This window comes from Pan paniscus, chromosome 11 (genome assembly GCF_029289425.2).
Source record: "Pan paniscus chromosome 11, NHGRI_mPanPan1-v2.0_pri, whole genome shotgun sequence".
Classification (NCBI taxonomy): Eukaryota; Metazoa; Chordata; class Mammalia; order Primates; family Hominidae; genus Pan; species Pan paniscus.
The window spans coordinates 42,974,940-42,996,830 of record NC_073260.2 but is presented as its reverse complement, the minus strand read 5'-3'; the positions used below and the strand labels follow the sequence as shown (position 1 = coordinate 42,996,830).

Genomic DNA, 21,891 nt, shown 5'->3' with positions numbered 1-21,891 from the left:
TGAGATTGTGCCACTGCACTCCAGCCTGGCAGTCTGGGTGACGGAGTGAGACTGTCTCAAAAAAAAAAAAAAAAAAAAAGGGGCCAGGCACAGTGACTCACACCTGTAATCCCAGTACTTTGGGAGGCTGAGGTGGGTGGATCACCTGAGGTCTGGAGTTCGAGACCAGCCTGGCCAACATGGTGAACCCCCATCTCTACTAAAACTACAAAAAAATGAGCTGGTTGTGGTGGCAGGCACCTGTAATCCCAGCTACTCAGGAGGCCAAGGCAGTAGAATCACTTGAACCAGGGAGTTGGAGGTAGCAGTGAGCCGAGATGGTGCCATGGCAGTCCAGCCTGGGTGATAGAGTGAGACTTGGTCTAAAAAAAAAAAAAAAAAAAAAAAAAAAGGGCAGGCGTAGTGGCTCATGCCTGTAATCCCAGCATTTTGGGAGGCTGAGGCAGGTGGATCACTTGAGGTCAGGAGTTCGAGACCAGCCTGGCCAACATGGTGAAACCCCATCTCTACTAAAAATATAAAACTTAGCCCGGTATGGTGGCACATGTCTGTAATCCCAGCTACTTGGAAGGCCGAGGCAGGAGAAATGCTTTAACCTGGGAGGCGGAGGTTGCAGTGAGCCAAGATCACACCATTGTACTCCAGCCTGGGTGACAGAGCGAGACTGTGTCTCAATAAATAAATAATAAATGAAACATTATGCTCCACTTATGATAACATCTTTCCCATATCCTAAACATATCACAAGCCTCAGATTATGACCTCACTACAGGATATGAATTGAATTTAAATATTTCTAGGTTATGGGAAATTAAAATTATAGTAGGTTGAATTTAGATCTGTTGTGCAACTTTCACACTTGAAAAAAATAACAAGGAATAAATTATATAATTTTATGTTAGTGATGTCATAAACATCATTTTTGCTTTAAAATGAGACCGGTTAAGATTTACCTGTACCCAGATGATAAAGTTTTGGTAGAAAATATTAAATGGGAAAATAGAAAAGTGTGTATCTACATATATTCCTTAAGGTCTTATGTGTATCTAAGTGGGAGGGAAGTCTAATAGTTAAAAAATATATCCGTGGCCAAGCGCAGTGGCTCACGCCTGTAATCCCAGCACTTTGGGAGGCCAAGGTGAGCGGATCATGAGGTCAGGAGATCGAGACCATCCTGGGTAACACGGTGAAACCCCATCTCTACTAAAAATACAAAAAGTTAGCTGGGCGTGGTGGCGGGCGCCTATAGTCCCAGCTACTGGGGAGGCTGAGGCAGGAGAATGGCGTGAACCCGGGAGGCGGTGCTTGCAGTGAGCCGAGATGGCGCCGCTGTACTCCAGCCTGGGCAACAGAGCAAGACTCCATCTCAAAAAAAAAAAAAATAATAAATATATATATATCCATTAACTTGAATAAATGTCATAGCTATACAACTAATGTGGAGAGTAATTTGTACCAAGAAAAATTGAAGCCACTATAGTAAATATTGCACATAGTGAGAGGAGATCTTTTAAATGTATATAAAAAAAGATAGACTTTTTTTGAAGATTAAAGATGTGACAAAGTTCTCCACAATGTATTTACCAAGTATTAGATGGCTTCAAACATAGACGTTGCTTAAGATGTTTAAAGCATTAAAACTAAAGGGGAGTAAAGCAAGGTGACAGGACAGAGGAAAAGACCAGAGTCTCGGCCGGGCAGGGTGGCTCACGCCTGTAATCCTGGCACTTTGGGAGGCCGAGGAGACCAGCCTGACCAGGTTAGAGAAACGTCGTCTCTACTGAAAATACAACATTAGCCAGGCGTGGTGGCGCAGGCCTGTGATCCCAGCTAATCTCTACCCGGGAGGCGGAGGTTGCAGTGAGCCGAGATCGGGCCATTGGACTCCAGCCTGGGCAACAAGAGTGAAACTCAGTCTCAAAAAAAAAAAACAAGAACAAAACCAGAGTCTGTGGTCCCAGCACAGTGTCCAAGTGCTGGACTGAGTGGACAAAAAGAGATGCCCTCAAGTACTGGCTGACTCTTGGGCAAGTTGCCAAATAGCAGTGTTTGGTTCATATTCAGGAAGTTATAATTGCAAGTCTATATATCTCATAGAATAGCAGGAAAATCTGTTTTCAAAGTAAAAATATAAGCACTACAAACTTTAAAAACAAAAACCTTGGCCAGGCGCTGAGGCTCATGCCTGTAATCCCAGTGCTTCAGGAGGGTGAGGTGGGTGAATTGCTTGAAGCTGGGAGTTCGAGACCAGCCTGGCCAACATGGTGAAACCCTGTCTCTATTAAAAATACAAAAATTAGCTGGGCATGGTGGCACATGCCTGTAATTCCAGCATCTTGGGAGGCTGAGGCATGAGAATTGCTTGAGCCTGGGAGGCGGAGATTGCAGTGAGCCAAGATTAAACAGTGCACTGCACTTCGGGCTGGGTGACAGAGCAAGACTCTGTCTCAAAATAAGTAATTAAGTAAGTAAATAAATTTAAAAAATACAAAATAAAAACAAAAACCTTAGTAGCCAGTGATAAGCCATAGTTGCTATGTAATGTGCAGTTGGGATTCTAAAAGTACAGTCTGAAATATAGGGTATTCTTTCATTTTCTAGGTACGGCTTACACACTGTGTTTTTGTAAGATTGCTTTTGTGAACTGTAGCTTATTTAGTAAAATGTACCCATGGCTGTCACAGTTATTGGGAGGTGCCTGTAATTATAGGTGAGCTTAGTTGGTCATATACTTTCTAGGATATAGGGAAAGCATGATTTAATAGTAACATCCTATTAAAAAGTAGACTGTGGGCAGTTGTAGTATCAGCAACTTTTTTCTTTGAAGTTTTCTAAACTTCCTTAATTCTCCTATGATGTTGATTTCTAGAAAAATGAAATTTACAAGTACCTGTAAAGTTTAATACTGTGCTGTTGCAGATGTTGTGTTCCAGCTCTCTGCTTTGATTTTCTGTTGGTAGGCCAGAAGCGGACTCCTAGAAGAGGGGAGCAGCAAGGATGGAATGACAGCCGTGGGCCGGAGGTGATGCTCGAAAGAGCTGAGCGGAGATCCTACAGGGAATACCGACCCTATGAGACAGAGAGGCAGGCGGACTTCACAGCTGAGAAGTTTCCAGATGAAAAGTATGTGCCGCAGTCCTCAGCAGGGCGGGTGGGGAACCAGAAAGGTTTTGAGAAAATGCTACTTTCTTTTTCTTTTCTTTCTTTTTTTTTTTTTTTTTTTTTTTGAGACAGTTTCGCTCTTGTCGCCCAGGCTGGAGTGCAATGGTGCGATCTCGGCTCACTGCAACCTCCGCTCCCGGGTTCAAGCAATTCTCCTGCCTCAGCCTCCCAAGTAGCTGGGATTACAGGCATGTGCCACCACGCCCGGCTAATTTTGTATTTTTAGTAGAGACGGGGTTTCTCCATGTTGGTCAGGCTAGTCTTGAACTCCCAACATCAGGTGATCCACCTGCCTTGGCCTGCCAAAGTGCTGGGATTACAGGAGTGAGCCACCATGCCTGGCCCAGAAAATACAACTTTCTACTGGCTACTGCTTTTTGTGGTACCAGTCCTAGGAATGTTTTACTAATTTATGTGCAATTCATGTTACCTTAGATGATGGGAAGGATCTTCCTTTTTCCTCATAGATGCCTTTACGTCTTGGTTCAGGAAATGATTGTACAATTAAAAATGAATTGCTTGTTGGTAACTGAAGAGCACTCTTAAAAAGAAATTACACAGGAGTGTGTTGAACTGGTTTTCTTTTGAAGTTCTAGATTAGAGATATAATTTTGGACTAGGGATATAATTATGGTTTTTGATTTCACATTACCAATTTAGACTGCTCCATGGATTGAAATAAATTCCTAGCTCCACGGTCAGGTCAGTAGGCTGCCATGATGAAATTTGAAGAAGAGTCTGTTATGATGTGTAATACCAATTTCTGGAGGGCATGGCTGCTCTCGGAAGTACTCTAACATGGACAGAAGTCGTGGGCTGGTGGAGTGTTGCGTCGCTGCATAGTGATGTGGCAGCATGGTGGCCACCGCACTCCACCTCAACACGGGGAGGGGTTGTGTCTTATGCTTGGCACTTGCTGCTTAAAGTCTTTGTTTAATCATTAAACCTGTTTATGTTAAACAGAAACAAGTAGTGAATCACATTTCAAGGAAAATAAAGTTAAACAAGCTAAGGAAGACTAGAATAGTGAACAGTTATATGTCAAGGGAGCCATTTTTCCAAACTCTTTCTGCTTCTTGACTGCTAATTCCATTCCATTTAGGATTCTGGCTACAAGTTTTAACCAAAAAATGTGGCTTTGTAAAACTATACTATAGAGCCTGTTAAAAACAAAACAAAACAAAAGTCCAGCAGAGAGTAACTTAGCCTGGGTGGGCTGAGCAGGTGATGACTCGTGCAGAACTGTTCACCTGGAAGTTACACATTCAAGACATTGAGATAGTCTATCTGCAACCATGTTGGAGGGAGAAACTTACAGAAAGCCTTAATTTTGCACCTTTTTTGGTGATTACTTCAAATCTGCTGTGTAGTAAGCACAGTCTCCTTGTTTCTGCAAAGCTTCTTGGAGCAGAGCTGCTTATTTTTGGAAGCATTTGGGTATTTATTTTCCCCTCACTTTAGGGATTCTGTGGAAATGAGGAAATTATAGTTCACTTGCACAAACCCATGTTTCCCCCCTTTTTTAGTAGCAAGACTGTGTAGTCTTTAAAAAGGATAAAATAGATCTTTATATGTGACATGAAAAAATAGCTATTAAGTGAAATAATACATATATGGAAGAGTAAGGTGGGATATGGAATTATGGAGGGGTTTTTTAATTTAAATAAGGTCAGAATTACAGAAAAGTTTTAAGAATTATACAAAGAATTTCCATCTGCCCTTCGAGACCCCCCCACACACTAACTGTTTACCACATTTGCTTTATCATCCATCCCCCACCACACCACACAGCCTTTCTTTGTTATTCGAGAATAAGGTGTAGGAATGTCCCCTTACTCCTAAATACTTTAAATGCATTTCCTAAAAACATGATACAATTTTCAAAGTCATTAAAATGAATACAATACTGTTACCTAATTCTCTAAATTACGGAGTCTACAGACTTTACTCAGATTTCACCAATTGTCCCAGTGATGTCTTTTCACAAAAGAGAAAACATTTCTGGTTCAGGATCCACTCCAGGCAAATGCATTGTATTTAGTCATCTTTAATTAGGAACAGCTCCTTAGCCTTCCTTTGTCCTTATGAATTTGACATGTTGAAGAGTATGAGCCAGTTATTTTATAACATGTCCCAGATTTTGAGTTTTTCTGATGTTTCCTCGTGGAACGAGGTTACGCACTTTTGGCAGGAATGCCACAGAAGTAATGTGTTCTCAGCGCATCACAGTACAAATATGTAGGGGATTTTCACTTTCAGGGAAATCTGAATCTTGATATCAGAAAACATTTTCTTAGTTTCTTAAAAAATACCCTCAATAAATAATACTCTTAACTAATAATAAAAACACTCTTAATAAATAAAACATAGAAAGTTTTATTTGTGACAAACTCACAAGCAAAAGGAAGGAAAATAACATTTGAGCCAAGCATCCTGCTTTATAGACTTGTGATTCACTGTCTTACAACAGTCCTAGCAAGTAGACATGATGCCTGTTTCACAAGTGGGAAACCTGGAGCCCATGAAAGTATGAATGAGGAGTTCAGTGTGGATACCAAGTTTCAGTTTGAAAACATAAAAAGTTCTGGAGAAGAATGGCGATGATAGTTGCACAACAGTGTGAATGTACTTAATGCCACAGAACTGAACACTGAAAAATGATTAAAATGGTAAATGTTATGGTATGTATATTTTACCACAATTTGCTTAAAGCTTGTTAATAATGGGGGGAGGGTAAACATCTGAGGGATTTTTTTTTTTCAGAACAGGAATTGATTTTAAATGACCAGTAAACTACAGAAAGGAAGAGCCAAAATTCATCTAGACAGAGGCAGACTAATCTCCTAATAGTCTATGTTCTAAGAGTTCAGTTACGTTTATTTGGAGCCTAAGGAAAAATTCCTACTGCATTAAAAACAGTAGTTTACTCCCAGAATATATGCACCACATAATATAGCAGATCTCGGGGGCGGAGACATGCCCGTTAATCCCAGCGCCGTTTATGACATTGCTTCCATGGGAAAACACGTTCTCTGCCTGGGTAGAATAGAAATCCATGGCAGCTGGCTGTGACAAGACTACTACACACATTGCTGAAACTCTGGGTCTGTTTCCTCATTGAAAAATGGAGAGGGCTGAATTTAGATAATCTTTTGAGATTATGAAGATTCTATAATTCTGTCCAATAAGCATGTATAGGTATTAAAGAAACTCAAGGTGACACCCTTTTTCACTATCAGATGAGCAAAGATCAAATTTTATCATATTCAAGCTTGGGGAAAGTGCTATAAGAAATGCTCTTGGCGGCACAGTGGCTCATGCCTGTAATCCCAGCACTTTGGGGAGGCTGAGGCAGGCAGATCACCTGAGGTCAGGAGTTCAAGACCAGCCTGGCCAACATAGTGAATCCCCGCCTTATTAAAAATTCAAAAATTAGTGGGGTGCGCCTGTAATCCCAGCTACTCGGGAGGCTGAGGCAGGAGAATCGCTTGAACCCAGGAGGCAGAGGTTGCAGTGAGCCGAGATCATGCCACTGCAATCTATCCTGTGTGACATAGTGAGATTCTGTCTCAAAAAAAAAAAAAAAAAAGAATTTGTAGGTTGGGCACAGTGGCTCTCACCTGAAATCCCAACACTTTGGGAGGCAGAGGCAGGCAGATCACCTGAGCTCAGGAATTTGATTCCAGCCTGGCCAACGTGGTGAAACCACATCTCTACTAAAAATACAAAATTAGCCGGATGTGGTGGCACACGCCTGTAATCCCAGCTAGTCTGGAGGCTGAGGCAGGATAATCGCTTGAACCTGGGAAGTGGAGGTTGCAGTGAGCCAAGATTGCGCCACGTCACTCCAGCCTGTGTGACAGATGAGACTCTGTCTCCAAAAAAAAAAAAAATTTGCCAGGCGTGGTAGTGCACAGCTGTGATCTCAACCACTGAGGAGGCTGAGGCATGAGAATCACTTGATCTGGGAGTCAGAGGCTGCAGTGAGCTGAGATTGCATCACTTCACTCCAGCCTGGGAGACAGAACGAGACTCTGTCTCAAAAAAAAAAAAAAGAGAGAGAGTTTACTGTTGGCTGGGCACAGTGGCTTATACCCGTAGTCCTAGCACTTTGGGAGGCCTAGGTAGGCGGATCTCTTGAGCCCAGTAATTTGAGACCAACCTGGGCGACATGGTGAAACCTGCATCTCTACAAAGGGTAGTTAGCCGAGTGTGGTGGCACATGCCTGTAGTCTCAGCTGCTTGGGGGACTGACATGGGAAGATTGTTTGAGCCTGGGAGATCAAGGCTGCAGTGAGCAGTGATTGGGCCATTGTACTCCAGCTTGGGCAACAGAGTGAGATACTGTCTGAAAAAAAAAATTACTGTTACTTTTCTTTTGTTTTAGAACTGTACTTTAGATTTCTTTTTTTGCTCTGTTTCCCAGGCTGGAGTGCGGTGGCAGGATCTCGGCTCACTGCACTCCTGGGCTCAAGTAATCCTCCCACTTCAGCCTCCTGAGTAGCTGAGATTACCAGGCATGCACCACTATGCCTGGCTAATTTTTATATTTTTTAGTAGAGATGGGGTTTTGCCATGTTGCCCAAGCTAGTCTCGAACTCCTGGGCCCAAGCGATCCAACTGCGTTGGCCTCCCAAAGTTCTGGGATTGCAGGAGTGAGCCACCACTCCTAGCCTGCTTTAGTTTTTTTATTTTTATTTTTAAGACAAGGTCTCGCTTTGTTGCCCGGGCTGGAGTGCAGTGGTGCCATCTCGGCTCACTGCAACCTCTGCCTCCCGGGTTCAAGCGATTCTCCTGCTGCAGTCCCCCAAGTAGCTGAGATTACAGGCGTCTGCCACAACGGCCGGCTAATTTTTGTATTTTTAGTAGAGATGGGGTCTCACCATATTGGCCAGGCTGGTCTCAAACTCCTCACCTCAAGTGATCTGCCCGTCTCGGCTTCCCAAAGTGCTGGGATTACAGGCGTGAGCCACCGAGCCCAGCCTGCTTTAGATATTTGCTATAGTTTAGAATCAGGTTTTGCTTTAGATATTTGCTATAGTTTAGAATCAGGTTTTGGTTACAGGAGGTGGGAGACAGAAAAGCCAACTTGGAGAATTTATTTAAGTTGTGTTTCTTATAAGAGACTGGCATGACGTTAATGATCAGTACTTCTGTATTTCTTTATTTTTTGAGTAAGGAAGATTGCGAGTTTTGTATACTTTTACCCACTATTGTATAGCAGCTTCTTAATGTAACACTTTTAGCCATAAAAGTAGATTGTAACATACCTCTAGTGCTGGTGTTTGAGCTACTAATGCCACTAGGTTTCTTGATGCCAGGACCTCTATTAAATAAGTAATTTCTTGTGATTTTAAATGTTTTTAAAAGCCTTTCCAAATTAGAAAACATTTCTCTTATTAAACTATTGTTACAATGGTGAAAAAGAGCTTAGAGCTTAGTGAAGGAGAGACAAGTCCTCAGAAAGAGTGATGGTGCCCAGCGACGGTGCAGGGAGGAGTGGGTGGGCAATCAGGTCCTGGGTCCAGGCTCTGATGTGGCAGAGGAAGAAGAGGGAGGAGTGGCTTGGGCTCTCGCTCGTATTGTGAGTTGGGAATCACAGGAGGAATAAGGGCTCCGTGTTGGGCATGTGTGTGCCTGACTTGGGGATGTCCGGGTGGAGATGTCTAGGAAGTAACTGGCTTCATGTCCTGCAATCAGATGAGAGACACAGGGCCAGTTAGCATTAGCATGGGGGGCCAGGCGGATGTGGCATGAGCCGAGATCCTGCCACTGCACTCCAACCTGGGCAACAGAGCAAGGCTCTGCCTCAAAAAAAGAAATCTAAAGTAAGGTTCTAATAAAACAAAAGAAAAGTGAGAGTGCCCACAAGGATAAGGACAGATGGGTATCCGTATAGAGCACCAAGACAAGTGGTTAGGCACGAGAGGCAGGCGGAGAACTTTTCCCTTCTGTGAATCTTGAATTGGCTGCCTCTGAGAAGTGGAATTGCGTGGCTGAGGAACAATGTGAGTTTTGTACCATGTTTGGGTATTATCTATTCCAAAAATAATTTTCTAAGGGCAGGCAGAAAAAGAGAAGCCAGAAAGTCAGGAAGATTGGTGGCCAGCAGTATCATATGACACTGGGGTCAAATGACATGAAGACAAAAGTTGCTATTGGGCTTAAAGAGGTCTTAAGCTGCCCTTGGCCGTTTATGTGGAGTAATGAGGTGGAAGGCAAGTTAAGGTTTTCACAGTTCCAAATGTTACCGGCTGGTTGTGTGTTTAGGAGGGAGATTTGGGAAGGGGCATAATTTGAAGTTTAACCATTTTTCTTACACAAAACATTGCAAATTTAACTTAAAAGATTTGGTATTAGAACAGGAATGAACCTTAGAATTTATTTATCAACATTCTCATTTTTTGAGTAAGGAAACTAGATCCAGAGAGAGAAAGGAATGCCCCATTCAGATTAGTACTATGCCTGTCTAGCACCTGCTTCTCCTGGACTGGCCCCACCACTTAGCCTACTCTCTGCTTCCGTTTCCTCATCTATAGGCAATAATTGTATATTAAAGATTTGTTTGTGAGAATCCAATTACTATATGTAAGTGCTCAGAACAATATAGTCTATAGTATGCGCTCACTAAAGGTTAACTATTAATTTATGATTCAAGCCACCCTTTCCAGTATACCATAACCATGATTTTCTTTTAGAATTTTTTTCTGGAGAGACCTTAGACCTTTAATTTACCAGTTTTTATTATATCCACTCCTTCCTAGACCAGGTGATAGGTTTGATCGAGACAGACCGTTGAGAGGACGTGGAGGCCCGAGAGGGGGTATGCGCGGCAGAGGCAGAGGTGGCCCTGGGAACAGAGTTTTTGACGCTTTTGACCAGAGAGGAAAGCGAGAATTTGAAAGATATGGTGGGAATGACAAAATGTAAGTTTCTTTGTAAATGCTATTTTCACTTTAAGATGGTGTCAGCACGTGGTATGAATCTATTATGTGTTAATGTTTAGTTAACTTTATAGTACTGTGCTGTTATTCTTGTGAGAAGCTGATCCTGGGACTTTTATGAACCACTCTTTCTGATTTGGAGATTGACTGGAGACTAGCTTCTGGTTTAAGGGACTATTCTTTCTTTCCGTAGAGCAGTCAGAACTGAAGACAACATGGGTGGATGTGGAGTTCGAACCTGGGGATCGGGTAAAGATACCAGGTATGGTGTAAGTGTGTGCCCTCTGAGAACCTGCAATTAAGTGGAAATCTCTGGATCTTTGCTTTTCTTGAAAATGGTGTCTTCTGTATTGTGCTTTATACTTGTGTGCCCCTAAGTAGAGATTGATTTTAGGCTTTTGTTTCGTGAGATAAGTTTTTAAAACAGGTTTGCTATGTTGCAGTTAGATTTAAACTGCTTTTAAAATTCTATTACTTTAGCCAAACAAATTTGTGACAGATGACCATGTATTTGCTGATGCCTCAAACATATGGCACTGTACATTTGCACATGCCTCAAAATGCTTTTTGTTGGCTGCACACGGTGACTCACGCCTGTAATCCCAGTACTTTGGAAGCCAAGGTGGATGGATCACTTGAGGTCGGGAGTTTGAGACCAGCCTGTCCAACATGGTGAAACTCCGTTTCTACTAAAAATACAAAACCTAGCAGAGCATGGTGGCAGGCACCTGTAGTCCCAGCTACCCAGGAGGCTGAGGCAGAAGAATTGCTTGAACCTGGGAGGCAGAGGTTGCAGTGAGCCGAGATGGCACCACTGCTCTCCAGCCCGAGTGACAGAGCGAGACACAGCATCTCAAAAAAACAAAAAAAAGCTTTTTGTTTTGTTCATATTTTTTAAAATGGAGACAAGATCTCACTATGTTGCCCACACTGGTCTCGAACTCCTGGGCTCAGGCAGTCCTCTTGCCTCAGCCTCCCAAAGTGCTAGGATTACAGGCATGAGCTACCACATCTGGCCTAAAATGCTTTTTAAATTCCTGGATATTCTATATGTTTTTACCTTTCAAAGTTCGTGTGGATCCTTGACACATCTTTTTTTTTTTTTTTTTGTAATTATTATTATTATTATTATTATTTTTTTTTATTATACTTTAAGTTTTAGGGTACATGTGCACATTGTGCAGGTTAGTTACATATGTATACATGTGCCATGCTGGTGCGCTGCACCCACTAACTCGTCATCTAGCATTAGGTATATCTCCCAATGCTATCCCTCCCCCCTCCCCCCTCCCCACCACAGACACATCTTCATTTCATAAAATCATTTGTAGATTCAAGCTTAGTGACAGGTTTCACCTGAGGCTCAAGTTGGACATTTCTCTGAGGCTTCATGGTGCCTTAGATCTGTGCCAATTCTTCTGCTAGTTAGAGTGGATACATGGTTCTGCTCTGTTTTATTTCACAGCTGGAGGGATGATGCCTTCCTGGTGTCTGCAGAAGAAGAGGTAGGGCGTGCTACAGGCAGTGCAGTGTGAGCAGTGCTACAGGGCAGGCTTCCCGCTAGTGCAGAGGCTTGAGGGGATCCAGGCTTCCACTTTTCTTCTTTTGAAGAATATAAGCTTTTTTTTTTTTTTTTTTGAGACGGAGTCTTGCTCTGTCACCCAGGCTGGAGTGCAATGGCACGATCTCGGCTCACTGCAACCTCCGCTGCCCAGGTTCAAGCGATTCTCCTGCCTCAGCCTCCCAGGTAGGTGGGACTACAGGTGCACGCCACCATGCCTGGCTAATTTTTGTATTTTTAGTAAAGACGGGGTTTCACCACATTGGTCAGGCTGGTCTCGAACTCCTGACCTCAGGTAATCCACCTGCCTTGGCCTCCCAAAGTGCTGGGATTACAGGCATGAGCCACTGTGCCTGGCCAGAATATAAGCTTTTTACATGAACTTATTTTTCTTAAATTGTTGTCCTTAAAGACAAATGTACAAACTAATATCAAATGTAACAATGTTAGATTTACTACCATTGCTCATTTGTGTTCTCCTTGAAAAGAAGAGAAACTTGTTGAATGTTTCTCTATCTGGGGTTCCATAGGATCTTGATGACAGATCTTTTAATTTTGTTTTATTTTACTTTGATAATATATTTTAAAAAGTAATATAGGCACTTTCTTTCCTTCTTTCTTTCTTTCTTTCTCTTTCTCTTTTTCTTTCTTTCTTTTTTTCCTTTTTTTTTTTTTTTTTTGAGACGGAGTCTCACTCTGTCACCCAGGCTGGAGTGCAGTGGTGCGATCTCAGCTCACTGCAACTTCCACCTCCCAGGTTCAAGCAATTCTCTTGCCTTAGCTTTCCGAATAGCTGGGATTACAGGTGCCCACCACCACGCCTGGTTAATTTTTGTGTTTTTAGTAGAGATGGTGTTTCACCATGTTGGCCAGGCTGGTCTCGAACTCCTGACCTCAGGTGATCCACCTGCCTTGGCCTCCCAAAGTGCTGGGATTACAGGCGTGAGCTACCGTGCCCAGCTTGGGCACCTTCTTTCTTAATCATCTGATTTACCACCTTATCTAATACTACCACTTCATTTCAGTTTGCCTTTGAACTTAAAATCATTTTGGCTCTAAGTGGTTACTTATCCTAGAGGGCCAGCCTTGGCCTTGTAATGTTAAGAGGTGACCACTTGTGGCCCTGGCAGGCTGGCATGTCTCAGTGTTAAAATGACGTGTGCCCCATGGCACTCATTTTGGATTGGTTTGTGAGTTATAAAGTCAAAGCTCTTTTTTTTTTTCCTCTCTCTCTCTCTAAGACAGGGTCTGACTCTGTTGCCCACGCTGGAGTATGGTGGCTCAATCTTGGCTTACCATAACCTTGAAACCCCGGGCCCAGTTGATCCTTCCACCTCAGCTTCCCGAGCAGCTAGGACTACAGGCGCATGCCACCACACCCACCACACCCACCACACCCAGCATTTTTGTTTTTTTTTTTTTTTGAGACAGAGTCTCACTCTGTTGCCCAGGCTGGAGTGCAGTGGCATGATCTCTGCTCACTGCAACCTCTCCCTCCCGGGTTCAAGCGATTCTCCTGCCTCAGCTTCCCCCGCAGCTGGGACTACAGGCGCATGCAACCACGCCCAGCTAATTTTTTTTGTATATTTAGTAGAGATGGGTTTTCACCCTGTTAGCCAGGATGGTCTCAATCTCCTGACCTCATGATCCGCTCACCTCGGCCTCCCAAAGTGCTGGGATTATAGACGTGAGCCACCGTGCCCGGCCTTTTTTGTATTTTTAGTAGAGATGCAGGTCTGTCATGTTTCCCAGGCTGGTGTCAAACTTCTGGGCTCAAGCAATTCACCTGCCTTGGCTCCCAAAGAGCTAAGACTGCAGGCGTGAGCCACCACACTCAGCTAGTCAAAGCTCTTAGGTGGTTATAATTTGTAATGGAAAGCTTTTCTTAGAATAAGACTAATTTCTTAATTAATAAATAGAGATAAATTTTATGTATGTATACATATACTTCATACATTTCTTAATAAAGTGAGTAAGAAATTTATTTCTTAGTAAATCGGCTTGAGGTCATGAAAATGATGTATGCGAAGGAGTTATGTGCTACTTTTGATTAGTGAGAAGAAAGTGGAGGTGAGCCTAACACAGTAAGTAATGTGTTTGTGGCTGGCAAAGCCCAAGTGCTTCCCAGTGTATTAAAGGTGTAAGGGCTTTGCTGTAGTCGAGTATTCCTATTTGAAGATGCTGACAGCAATAACTGGATTTAAGGACAAAGTGCCTTCAAACTGGTATGACTGAGCCATTTCAGTAATACTGCTTTTCTTCAACAGTTTGACAGCGGTAAAATAGAATTTTTTCTATTTATCTGTGCTGAAATAGAATTTTTCCATCTGCAATAATTTAAAAAGTGTATCAGATATTATTTTCTTGTTAAAATTGGAGTAGGCACCCATGAACGCAGTTTTCAATAATGCTGCCTTTCAACTTCTATTGTGAAGAGCAAGACAGTTTTATTTGTTCTCAAAGCAAAATTTGATGAAAATCTGTTGTTGTCAGAGATTTGATTAAGTTTGAGGTCTGATTAAATTTGAACTAGGTAACAAAGCCTTGAAGTGTGTAACATCATTTTATGGAACATATGTGCACAAATAGGCATTTTCTGCACTAGTACAACTGAAGTCAAAATATAGACATGGGCCCTGGGGTTATATCTTTCTTCTGATAAATCCAACATTGGTGATTTACCTTTTTTTCTTTTTTTTTGAGACAGAGTCTCCAGGCTGGAGTGCAGTGGCATGATCTCGGCTCACTGCAACCTCCGCCTCCCAGGTTCAAGTGATTCTCCTGCCTCAGCCTCCCAAGTAGCTGGGACTACAGGCACCCGCCACCACGCCCACCTAATTTTTGTATTTTTAGTAGAGACGGTGTTTCACCATGTTGGCCAGGGTGGTCTCAATCTCCTGACCTCATGATCCTTCCGCCTCGGCCTCCCAAAGTGCTGAGATTACAGGCGTGAGCCACCGTGCCCGGATGATTTACTTTCAACAAAATAGCAGAACCTGCCAAATTAATTGCTGCTAATTTTGAAACTTAATTGTCTTTCAGTTTTGATCATACAGTTCTATGATAGCTGTAGGCACAATATTTTATATTCATTTATAAAATAGGTCAACATAGGAGGACATCTATGATTTTTCTTTTCTGTAAAATCAGCTAATTGCTGAAGTTTAAGAAATACTCAGTTTTTTGTGGTTCATGCCTATAATCCTAGCACTTAGGAAGGCTGAGGCAGGTGGATTATTTGAGCCCAGGAGTTCAAGACCAGCCTGAGGAACAAAGTGAAATCTCATCTCTACAAAAAATACAAAATATTAGCCGGGCATGGTGGTGTGCGCCTGTAGTCCCAGCTACTCCAGAGGCTGAGGTGGGAAGTTCTCTTGAGCCCGGGAGGTCGAGACTACAGTGAGCTGTGATGGCGCCACCGCACTCCAGCCACCATGCCCAGCTAATTTTTGTATTTTTAGTAGAGACAGGGTTTCACCATGTTGGCCAGGCTGGTCTCAAACTCCTGGCCTCAAGTGATCCACCCTCCTTGGCCTCCCAAAATGCTAGGATCACAGGCGTGAGCCACCCTGCTGGCCTGGAACCTTCATTTTAAAAAACAAAAGTTAATTATTCAAGTTTTGTTTTAAAAAGAGTGAGTTTTTAAAGAATTGATTTCAGTAGGTTGGAGTTGAGAATTTAATACTTATTTAAATTGAAAAAGTCTTTTCTGTTATTGTAGTTCAATTTGTGGATACTTTAAAAAAAAAACTTACTTTAAAGCCCTCAATAGGCCAGGCACAGCAGCTCATAACTGTAACCCTAGCACTTTGGGAAGTCGAGGTGGGAGGTCAGGAGTTCGAAACCAGCCTGACCAACATGGTGAAACCCTGTCTCTACCAAAAATACAAAAAAAATTAGCTGGGCGTGGTGGTGGACGCCTGTAATCCCAGTTACTCAGGAGGCTGAGGGAGGAGAATCACTTAAACCTGGGAGGGAGGTTGCACTGATCCGAGATTGCACCACTGCACTCCAGCCTGGGCGATAGAGTGAGACTCAGTCTCAAAAAAAAAAAAAAAAAACCCAAAAAACCAAAAAAACAATGTTTTCTCCATCTTAAACATACAAAGGCATTGGTATGAACGTATTTGTGTGACTAGAGAGGGTCTTGCTGTTTTTCAGTGATGTGGAGCCAACTGCACCGATGGAGGAACCCACAGTGGTGGAGGAGTCCCAGGGCGCCCCGGAAGAGGAGTCTCCAGCCAAGTAGGGCATTTTGTTCATTCCCCATTGTGGTGTTGGTTCTCTTCTTAATGATTTCTTTTTTTTTTTTTTTGAGATGGAACTTGCTTTGTCACCCAGGCTGGAGTGCAATGGCACAATCTTGGCTCACTGCAACCTCTATTTCCTGGGTTCAAGCGATTCTCCTGTCTCAGTCTCCTGAGTAGTTGGGACAATAGGCGTGCGCCACCACGCCCAGCTAATTTTTGCATTTTTAGTAGAGATGGCATTTCACCATGTCGGCCAGGCTGGTCTCGAACTCCTGACCTCAAGTGATCCATCCGCTTCAGCCTCCCAAAGTGCTGGGATTACAGGTAAGCCACCGCACCTGGCCTTTCTTGATGATTTCTAAGAGCTCTTCACAGACTGGGAATCTCAACCCCTTATCCTATCACAGAGGGCTGACCTTAATGTATGAATGACTGGTGATCAAACTAATTAATAGTTCAGACAACCTAATGAATATCAATGATAATTAATGGGTGAAAGTTGGGCATTCTGTCCTCTACTCACAAGCTCTTTTCCAGCAGCTTGTTAAATTCCTTGACTTGGAGTAGCCTGACTCTTGTATGGACCTCTAGTGTCTTGTCCCCTCTGTGCTCTCCCAGTCCTCCCTCCCTCTCTTTTCATTATGTAGCTTAGATACGGGCTCTGTCTCCAGCACCCTTCCAAGTTCTGTTTTTCTGGGGTTTTTTTTGAGACAGAGTTTCGCTCTTATTGCCCAGGCTGGAGTGCAATGCCGCGATCTTGGCTCACTGCAACCTCCACCTCCCAGATTCAAGCAATTCTCCTCCTCAGCCTCCTGAGTAGCTGGGATTACAGGCATGTGCTACCATGCCCGGCTAATTTTGTGTTTTTAGTAGAGACAGGGTTTCTCCATGTTGATCAGGCTGGTCTTGAACTCCCAACCTCAGGTGATCCGCCCGTCTCAGCCTCCCAAAGTGCTGGGATTACAGGCATGAGCCACTGTGCCTGGCCTCCAAGTTCTTAAATACCCATGTGCCTTCAACTCTCTGGCCCTTTGGACCTGCTGCTGTAACTTGCTAGCAAAACCCCTCCTGGGTGACTCCACTATCTGCCTTCTCTCTGCCTGTTCCCACAAGCTGAGCACTACAAGTCACATCGTGGGCCTGGTTGGAACCCCAGTAAATTCCCGGTCACTGATATTCTGAAACCAGGCCTTGGCGATCCCCGGTTCTTGGGTTCACTCTTTCTCCCACCTTCTCTAATGACTGTTTTAATTTCTCCTCAAAACCCTGACACTGCCTCCCACTGTACCCTTCCGCCATCGTCCTCTTTCATTTTCTGGATGCAACGTTTCCTTCTATATCACAGAGTAATTATGATCCATTAGGTGGCAACTTCATCATCCTCCCACTGCCAAAGATACAAGACTGCTACACCTGCACGCCTCCTGGGCTCCTTCCCTCGTGCTAACCATCGGGCTGCCATCCCCCCCGACCTCTTCACGCTTCAGATCTTTCCTACTGACTTCATGAAAACTTCATACTGTTAGTTAGCTCCTTCCTTTTTTGGTATATTCATCTCCTTCCTCCCAACCCTAGTCTTCCAGTCAGCATTTAAACATGCTCAGTCTCTCCTGCGTAAGTGTCCTCTGGACCCCACATTCTCCGTCAGCTGCCTCTTTCAGAGTTGCGTGTGGCCTTCTTCACTTCCTCCCCTCCACTTATTCCTCCCTTTAGCCCAGGCCTGGCTTCTGTCCTCACTGTCCTTCTGAAACAGTCACCATGTCTCCAGATCTAATGGATGCTGCAGTCTGCGTCTTTCTTGACCTCTCAGAAGCATTTGACTTTATTGATTTCTTCGTAAACGTGCTCTCCTGTTGGTTTCTGTGATCACTCTGCTCTTCTTTTCCTTCTGCCTCTCAGCATCTCCTTTGCAGGCTCATCCTTGTCTTTCGGGTCTTTTAAAATGTTAAGTTCTTCAGGGCCCTGCCTTAGGCCTTCTCTTTCTATAGAGTTTCTTTATAGGATCTTATGCACTTCTGTGACTTAAATTGTCATTTACACACTAACTCTGGAATATGTATCTCTGGCTCTTAACTCCAATGTGGGCTCCAGGCCTGTGGCTCCATCTGCCTACTGGACACTTTCCCTGGGACATCCCAGATGCTCCTGTGCCCAGCCTGACCGAGACTGAGCTGACTCCTCCCCACACCTCTGGTCCTCACTCAGTGTTTCCATCCAGCTGTACAAACCAGAAACCTACGAGTCATCCTTGGAACTTCTGTCTTCTTGACCCTCCTCTTTCCAAAACCCAGTCCTTCCCTCTGCTCTGGTGATTGTACCCCTAAATACCGAGCATCACCACTCACCAGCGTCGTCTAAGCCATTGTTATCTGGACCACCGCTGGAGCCCCTCACAGGGCTCCCTGCATCCTCACCTATGCCAAGGTGGTGTTCACACCGCATTCTGATTGTCATGCCCCCACCCCTTGCTTAAGACCCTCCAATGTCTTCCTGTCCTTTTTCTGTCCCCTGTTCTGACCTGCAGAGTCCTGTGTGGTCTGGCCCCTGCAAAACCCTCAAGTTCAGACATTCCTGTGCCTTCTCTGGGTTCACCATGAGGCCTTTATTTCATGTTCTCAAATGTACTTTTATCCCACCTCTGCCCTCACACTTGCCATACAGCTTTCACAAGTGTTGTTTCTTTGTTTTCCCAAACCCCCTTTACTCTTCGCCTATCTATCTCTTACTCATCCTTCAGCTGCCAAAAGGCAGGGTGTCTAGTGGTTAAGAGCACAGACATTGAACCAGTGTGATGAGTTGAAATCCCAGCTCTGCCACTTACTAGTTGGGCAAGTTATTTAATTTCTTTTTCAGTGGCTCAGTTTTCTTCATCTGTAAAATGGGAATAATAACGTACCTACATTATAGGGTTCTTGTAAAGATTTTGTGTGTGTGTGTGCATTTGTGTCCGTGTCCTAGAGTGGTGCCTGGCATGTAGCTAGTGCTTTATCAGTATCTGCTCTTATTATTGTTACTTACTTCAAGAGTGAAAGGCCACAGTGATTGATGATTGTGAAAGCTGTATTCAAAACAATTGCAATGTATTATTCAAAACAAGAAATGTGTTTCATTAAATAAATAGGAGTAACAGTTAATATGAATATTTAGACAGTGAGCTAACTAAGGAACTAGATTAACAGTTTATATGAACGTTGAGAAAGTTAACTGGATACCTTCAGGAGAACGTTATATCCTTTTTGAGCCAATAAACATTTATACAAATTCAGGTAATATAAGGCAGAATAATAGAGAGTAAATTATAGTATTGTTCTAATCTATAGAATTGATTGAGATACTCTAGTATTCATAATATTAGACAAAAATATTTAGTCACTGTGAAAGAAAATAAAGCTTGTTGACTGTCTGTCTGCAGTATCCCAGGAGAGCTAGCTGGAAAATCTTTCTCTCTCTTTTCTGCTGACCTGGGGGGAAAGTGAGCATCTATTTGGAATTGCAAGTGCAATGCAGGTATTGAGTGACCGTGCCGAGAGATTCTTTTTTCTGCACTGCCTTGTCAAATTTTAACATTATTACTAAAATTTCTAATAATACAATTATAATTTTTTGATACTCTAAAAGTTGGGCTGGTATCCGAGAAATACATTGAGTGATAGCGATGCTCTCTGGTGTCAGCCCTGTTTGAATGTTGATTTTGCACTCTGGCTTCTGGCATTTAGCCTGAATGTACATTCAGTGTACCTCTCAGTTCTAGAATGTCTTGATAGATGAATCTAATGTACTCTCACTTATGTTCAAACACACAACCCAAAGTGCACTTCCATTTTCCTCAAATAGGACATATTTTACTGATAATTATATGTGCAATGCCCTTCCATCCTTCCATCTTCTCTTTTCATTACAGAAGTATTAACTGTTCCTTGTTGTTCTAGTGTCCAACGATACCTGTGACAACTCTTTGTATTTTGTTTTAAGAATAACTCTAACATTGGCCAGGCGCGGTGGCTCACACCTGTAATCCCAGCACTTTGGGAGGCCGAGGTGGGTGGATCACAATGTCAGGAGATCAAGACCATCTTGGCTAACACGGTGAAACCCAGTCTCTACTGAAAATACAAAAAATTAGCTGGGTATGGTAGCGGGCACCTGTAGTCCCAGCTATTCAGGAGGCTGAGGCAGGAGAATAGTGTGAGCCCAGGAGGTGGAGCTTGCAGTGAGCCGAGATCGTGCCACTGCACTCCAGCCTGGGTGACAGAGCAAGACTTCGTCTCAACAACAACAACAAAAAAAAAAAAAAAAAAGAAGAAAAAGAATAACATTTTTAGAGCATTTGCTGTATGCCAAGAACTGCTGTAAATGCTACCATGTCTTAATGCATTCAGTTCTTTGCCACTCCATGAAGGAGGAGCTACTGCTATTCTCACACCGGGACAGAGGTTCAATACCTGCCTAAGGTCACCTGGCTCATGTGCAGAGCCGGAATTTGAACCAGGCAGATGCATAGGCATTCATACTCCTCTAGTGAGTGGTAGGAATAGCAAAAAGTGCTGTTCAGAACACCTGCTGGTAACTCAGGAGAGGGCAAAAGATGTTGGCCCTGGAAGGTAAGAGCTGCCAGGATCTCTGAGCGTTTCCCTACTCAGGAATATGGAGCATCAACTCCCATCCTTCCTGAAAAATACTTTATTAAAAGAAACTGTGAGGAAACAGTAATACAAACTATCTGCAATAAATTATTTTTATTGTAATCGGTTTCCTAGTGTATTTGCTTAAACAATGAAGATTTTCTTATGTTTTAGGTTAAATTCATTTGTCCCAGTTAAATATCCGAATAGTAAAGCTTTATTTCTGGAACCTACTTTCTTTGATTCCCTGCACTCTTTCATATATTCAGGTGAAAAGGTATTGCATGAATGGAAATGTGGACATTTGAATTGATGTTTTGTATCTTTCTTCTGCGCATATCATGACTGTTTTCCATCTAGGTATTTTTCTCTGCCCCCTTATTCCCTGAATCTCAGTGGAGCACAGAGGTTGAGTATGGGCTTTGGAAACGCAATGACAGGATTGGAACTTGCCTCTTCTATTTATTTGCTCACTATGTGACCTCTCTCTGCCTCGATATTCTTATCCGTAAAATGGGATATTAATTATATCTAACTATTGATATCATGAAATAATATAAAGCATTTTGAACAACATCTGGCACATGGTAAGCATACAGTGTTAGCTAGTCTCATCCATTTCTAAATAAAGGGAACTGTGGTTAAAGCAGTATGATTTCTATAATTTCACGTTTAGAAACAAATATATAACTATCAAATTTGTATATAGCATTATTCACATTACCATAGATTTGACCACCTTATATCCATAAGTCATTTTGATGGAAAATTCCCTCCCAAAAGTTTTTTTATAATAAACCAAGAATTGTGAAGGTCTTTGAATTACTCAAAAATGGGGGTGTTAAAGCAATAGCAGTTATGAGGCTCTCAGTTGTTAGAAATATACTTGCATGAGTCCTTCCTAGAATCGAAGGATACATCTCTTCCTGTTGAATATTTAGTCATTGCTAAAACTGCCAGTAAAACTGTACTCAGAACCAATCAAATGGGAAATGGGGTATGCGTCACAGGATTGTCATAGTGTGTGTTTGCTAATAACTTTTAGTGGGTAGGGAATAAGGTTAAGGAGCCTGTCCTTGGTGATACTATGCTGCTTTCAACGTGGCTTGTTGAAACTGCAGCTGATAAGCAGGGCATTCGTGCCTCTATTCTTGAATGAGGTGCATTCCAGTCAACAGCTTCAAGCTGATACTGCTGAAGGAGGCTGTAACTTGTAACTAATCTGAATTACACTATATGCTTTACTTTATGTGTCTATACACAGTTTCAAGCTTGCATTTCATATATACCTTGTCCTTTTTTGATCTAGTTCTTTGTTTAGATATGATGTCCTTTAAGCAAACAAACAAACT

General features: G+C 42.9%; 1 protein-coding gene across 2 annotated transcripts in view; it reads left to right on the top strand.

Moving 5' to 3' along the window:
- HABP4 (hyaluronan binding protein 4) overlaps window positions 1–21,891 on the top strand; it is a 41,404-nt gene that overhangs the window by 5,270 nt on the left and 14,243 nt on the right. For both annotated transcript variants that reach the window (XM_034967816.2, XM_063594303.1), the window contains exons 2-5: window positions 2,961–3,123; window positions 9,927–10,088; window positions 10,300–10,368; window positions 15,829–15,912. In XM_034967816.2, the coding sequence (XP_034823707.1) occupies window positions 2,961–3,123; window positions 9,927–10,088; window positions 10,300–10,368; window positions 15,829–15,912 (478 nt within the window). The remainder of the gene's footprint in view (window positions 1–2,960; window positions 3,124–9,926; window positions 10,089–10,299; window positions 10,369–15,828; window positions 15,913–21,891) is intronic.